Source organism: Anneissia japonica, unplaced genomic scaffold, assembly GCF_011630105.1.
Source record: "Anneissia japonica isolate Jap-2015-1 unplaced genomic scaffold, ASM1163010v1 scaffold287774_len439945_cov178, whole genome shotgun sequence".
In the NCBI taxonomy this organism is placed as follows: Eukaryota; Metazoa; Echinodermata; class Crinoidea; order Comatulida; family Comatulidae; genus Anneissia; species Anneissia japonica.
In genome coordinates, this window is record NW_022725867.1 from 330,076 (window position 1) to 335,860 (window position 5,785).

General features: G+C 35.0%; 1 protein-coding gene across 2 annotated transcripts in view; it reads right to left on the reverse strand.

The window, feature by feature from the left end:
* Nucleotides 1-2,084: 2,084 nt before the first annotated feature.
* Nucleotides 2,085-5,785, reverse strand: part of LOC117112947 (histidine--tRNA ligase, cytoplasmic-like) — a gene marked incomplete in the record, with an annotated part of 7,204 nt that continues 3,503 nt past the window's right edge. For both annotated transcript variants that reach the window (XM_033256166.1, XM_033256167.1), the window contains 5 exon segments: nucleotides 2,085-2,647; nucleotides 3,144-3,320; nucleotides 3,551-3,660; nucleotides 4,160-4,232; nucleotides 4,733-4,860. In XM_033256166.1, the coding sequence (XP_033112057.1) occupies nucleotides 2,441-2,647; nucleotides 3,144-3,320; nucleotides 3,551-3,660; nucleotides 4,160-4,232; nucleotides 4,733-4,860 (695 nt within the window).

Sequence of the window (5,785 nt, forward strand, 5' to 3'; positions counted from 1 at the left end):
ATGTAGGGCTGTCAGTTCCTATTGTTTCTTCATTTCTGCAATAAATAAAATATTATTTGCAATATTTCTCTTTTAAGCAAAGACCTTTTACATACCTGAATATTTTAATATTGGTATTTAGCGATCTCATAATGTGCAAGGTCTGTGTTTTGTACAGTCACCTAGTGGGTATTGCTAATTTTATCCCAATTATATTTTTAGAGATAACATTACATAGTAGCATTAAAAAAAAAAAAAAATTTACGTTCTAAATCCTGTATTGGAAAAAGTAGTCTTCTTATCTTATTTTTAAAATTGTGTAAGAAGTATTTAAATATACATGAACATGCATTTAAATGACATGTACATGCTTTTAAAATCGTATAAATGCTCTGGCTTCGGGGGCTTCGCCCCCGGCCCCCACAGGGGCTTGACCCCACCTGGGGCCCTTTGGCGGGCCCCTGGACCCCACGCCCAGAACCCCCCCTTGAAGCATGCTGGCTACGGGCCTGTAGTGAAACCTATAAAAAGAATAGAGATCGGAGTTTTGAGTACGTGGCGCGTTATTGACACGCAAGCGGCAGGGAAAACACTCAAATTCCTCATGAAAAAGCTTATAAATGCAGTTAAAAGTCTTGCTTGTACGACAAATTAGAGGCAGTCCTAAATTGGTCAAGGAGTTTTGGTGGATGAATTTCTGGAACGTGTGAGAGTGTCTTGAATTTTCTACTCCTGAAAATGTGGACCTTTGGTGATTTGGTGGGGGAGGGGAGGGGAGGGAGTGGTGCTGCCTATAGTTATCTCAGTTGCTTTAAATTAGGTCAAATAAAATAAATTGTTTGTTTGCCTTCTTTTATTTAAAAAAATGATAAATAGGATGGAATTAAAAAAAAAACCCACAGGGGACTAGAATGGCAATATCTTACATCAGACAACATCTATAGACTAATTTTAAGGACATCTGGCAAAAAAACCCCATTTTTTTGTTTGTCTGCCCCTATTTTTTCAGTGAGTTATGAGTGGGTGGAGGAAGGCAAACAAACAATTTTTTTTAAATCTAATATGGTGGGAATAGGCTCAAAATAAGCTGTGATGTTTTGCTGTGTCAACTATACAGGGCAAGTTGAGCAAGCCAATGAAAAGGGCAGGTTGGCCAAATTAAGTTATATGTTTTTATACACTGCTATTATTTACTCAATCACAACTGGTGAAACATTAAAAATAACACACACTCAAATAACAGTAGCATTTGTAATCACTGTTTATTCCAAGACTTGTAATGCTTACATTAGGATACATAGTATGTATATATATATATATATATATATATTCTTTACGGTTACATAAGAGCATCAAGCTTATTCACATACATAGACAAAAAAAACTGTTTTATGCCTATATATAGTCATGATGTGCCTATATAAGGCATATTGTGGCAAAATGGCTAAATAGTAGCAAAAACTGAATTTCACGTTATTAGTATGTTTAGATACCTGAGTATGTGATCTTTAAAATGAGGTGCCTAAGTTATTGTAATGTGAAAATACAGCACTCTTAGAATCAAGATTAACATGATTTTGAGTAATTGCCTTCCAAAGTTATTTGTGCATACATTGTTTAATAGAATTAACCATCAAGATAACGTTGAATAAACGATTTGTTGACCACTTCCAGAACTAATACTTTGGCACACGACTAATAAGACATTAAACTGTTGATCTAAATTGAAAAACAAATTTTGATTTTTAAGCATTTTTTTAATCTCCAATATTTTATAGCTCATTCACTCAATGCTGACCTGTGCGACAACTTAACCATTTCGCCACGACATGCTTCATTATGGTCATGATGTGATGTCATCATTACCATATTTAGGCATGTAACATGATTTTGTCAAATCAAATTTGATAATTTTGGCAGAGCTTTATGTTTTATTCTGCAAATTTAAATCTAAAAAGTTTGAAAAAGTTTCACTGAATTTTGACAATAGATTAATGATGATGATCTGGTAATTATCACCATCTAATAATGATTATTTTTGAACTGACAAATTAGTTATCGATTCGAGTGTACCATGATCATCAGTACACCACGGTTTTTTTTTAATCTATTCTTCAAGGAGTTAGACTCAACCACACTTTTTCCATCAAAAAACTTCCTTTAAAAATGGAATGACCTGTTCAAAGTATGAACTGATGTAAACCAAACCCATAACCTTTACAACTGTTTAATCATGCGAGAAATCTACTCATGATACTAAGCCTGAAGATGGCGCTTTCCTGTCGGCCATCTTAAATGGTACACATACACAACTCTGCAATGCTTGTCACCTAGTCAGCACTATAGTTCTTAATTAGCTCTATGACTCTATTATCATGTAATAAGCGTACAGTAATTGCGGGTGAATTTGTTGAGTAACAGGATCCCTTGCAAGTATTTTAAATGCTTAGTAACAAATATATTACAACTCGGCGCATATACTTCTGACCTCATCGACGATACTTCCTCGTGGAATATGCTTTTCTTCTCGCGTCAGTGTGTTACGAATTTTAACAATGCCATCCTTTAACTCCTGCTCGCCAATGATAGCAACATATGGTATCCCCGAATCCTCTGCATGTTGGAGCTGGTTCAACATTTTAGGATTTTTCTTGTACGACATCTCAGCCTGAATTAGTAAAAACAATACAATCAGAATATAATATAATAGATAAATATAAATATACAGTAGGAAACATAAAAAAATATGAAAAATTAGCAGCTTAAAAATAACTAAAAGTTATTAATTGTATCCATTTCTTATTTCTTCCATTGTCTTTGCCACGATACATGGACACACTAAAGAGTAACCTCACAGAATGCGATATGAGTCTGGCTACTTGGGAAGAAGATGCAATTAATTGTCAGTCGGGGTGAAACCGATGTCATGCAGCTACCAAACATCATGAAGAGAAGCGCATCGCTGCTGCAAAGCAAAAGCGAACCGACAGAAAGTCACAGGACCCAATGGCCAGCAGTACAACTTACAGATGTGACGAATGCGGCAAAGAATGTTTATCACGCATTGGACTTCATTTCGCACAAGAGGGCTCATTTACAATTATTTCATAAAAAAAACATTAGTAAAAAAAATTAAAATGATTAACAATATCTGATGTCCTTACTTTGACATTTCCTTCCCATAATTCATAGCAGAGCTTCATTCTTTCTTCTAGAAGATTCTTCTGAGCCGACGCGACCAAGATTTGAATTTCCGTGGTCCGCACTTTATTGTCTGCAGCTTTGGCTTCCATGATGGAAAAGACACGTTCAATACCGATACTGACGCCCACACACGGAACCTACAATAAAATAAATACTATCACATTTCATTTGAAAAAAGCAAATGTCACATGCCTAAATATAGTCATGATGACATCACATCATTAACATAATTATATAGGCACATCATGACTATATATGGGCACAGCATGACTATATATGGGTACATCATGACTATATATGGGCACAGCATGACTATATATGGGCATACAATAGTTTTTTGTCAAAAATAAAACTTATTTATATTTACTTTCTTTCCTTTGGGATCAAACATTCCAACCAGACCATCATAGCGACCACCACCAGCAACGGAACCAACGCCAACCTGCTCTCCCCCCTTTGTAGGCAGTAACTCGGCTCCTGCTCAAAGTAACAACATCAAATGCTCAACAATGTTCTATAATAGGTTCTATACTTCGTAGGTTACATGGCCACAAGACTCACTTGGCACCATCAATGCCACATTGGACTATTATAACTTGTTCACAGAATTTCAAAGAACTAAATGATCAATCACTTCATAAAGTTTGAATATATTCTGTGGTAAGAATCAGGAAAGCCCTTAAATATTTAAAATATCAAACTGCTTATTTCAACAGATCACCTTTGTATAAATCTTGCAGTACCCCACCTAGAATACATCTGAACTGATTTGCCTGATTGTTTCAAACAGATTTTTCTATTCATCTTCAGGAAATCTCAAATAATTGATTTGAATATATTTCACTTCAAATTGATTTTGATACAGTATTCTTAATTACGAGGAACATTTTTGTAATAAAAACTAATATTTTTTGAGTATTTACTCAAAAATACAGTGTTATTCTTTAAAAATTTGAATGTATGAGGTTTTATTTACCTTTCAAAACTGCCTCGTATATCACACCTGTATAATAGTCCAATCCTCTGGCGAGACTTAAGTCAAACGATACCTGTATTATGCAAATTATACTATTGAATTTATGCAAATTTATATATTTGTTAGTTTAAAAAGGAATAGAGAATAACATTTAAAGACTGACTTAAGCTTGGTTTTCATACAATTGCTACACGTTTTCGCTGACAGCTTTCGGTGATGCTGATTGGTCAGTCGAATCGGGGAGCATTCCCGTTTACGTTGGGGAATGCTACAGAGTACAACGATTGCACTGAAAACACTGTAGCGACAGTGTAGCGATTTTATGAAAACAAGGCTTTATGCCAAGTATACACTATCAATGTTATTGCATGGTGATTGGTACTATGGTGACCTAACAGTTAATGTGAGTAGAATAACTGATAATAAATCTAATAATATATGCTTAGCTGAAGAGAGGCCGAATTCTACTCTTAATATAATATTCTGCAACAAGGCATTGATTGTTGTAATTAAAAAGAGTCGCATCCCTAAATATGGTCATGATGACATCACATCACGAATTAATTACTTTACCTTGTCTTCTATGTTAAAAATCTGGCAATATTTTAAAAGCAGCTTCATATCTTGCAGGCCTTCCATTGCCGCTTTGCTCTTCTTCAGCACTTCATCTTCACAGAGTTGCTCCACCAATTCTGAACCGCCTGCCACAAAAGAATGAATAGATCTTGAAGTCTACAGTATTGCTCATAAGCATTATGAGGCCCAACCATATGGATTAAAGGCTAGATCTGATATGATAACCTAAAAACAGCAACTTAAATGCATCAATTAATGTTTGTGGGGGAGTAATTTGTACTTTAACACATCTAAAATTATCCAACCAATAACAGTAATGTTAATGAAGGTCTTCATCCAGAAGACGAGCACACATTGCATGGTATGACGGTCTTACGATGCACATCCATCTTCACATTCTGTGAGTTGATAATGGTGCAACACCGTCTTCTGATGGCAGACTGAATTGATTGTCAGTAAAAATGGTCTGTGCGTGCCTTGCTGAGTTGCATTCTTTGAGGAATCGGGTCGGACAAACGTTAGAGCAGTGTTTCCCTGGTTTTATAAACCTTGTAATCTTCAGATCAGAATCTTTTTTGATTTCCAGAGGCCAAAAAATCTCTAAACATGTTTTTTTCGCTTAAAATAACAATTAAAAATGGAAAAGTATAGAGTATTACAGTGTTACGTAGTAACACTACTCCGTTGCTATCATTGCAAAATGCGTTCAACCCAACGCCATTTTTGCCACTAACAAACCATAACGTAATTATTAAGATGTTGTATCTTACTTTTTCTTTGTAAATTTTAATTGATGATTAAATGTATGTTCTATAACTAATATAATGTCAGCTTTTGTGTTTTTCGTACATTTTGATGGTTATATATTAGATTTTAAAATGCCTATTCCAGAAAGCTTATGCGGTCATTCAGGCATAATGAACGGTAACCTATGTCTGTTGACAACAGAGAGTGCCACCTCATGACGTCATGACTATCATACTCTATACAAGAAGCTTAAATGTGACTCTCCATTATTAAATATCAAACTTAGGTTATAGGTGTGATATT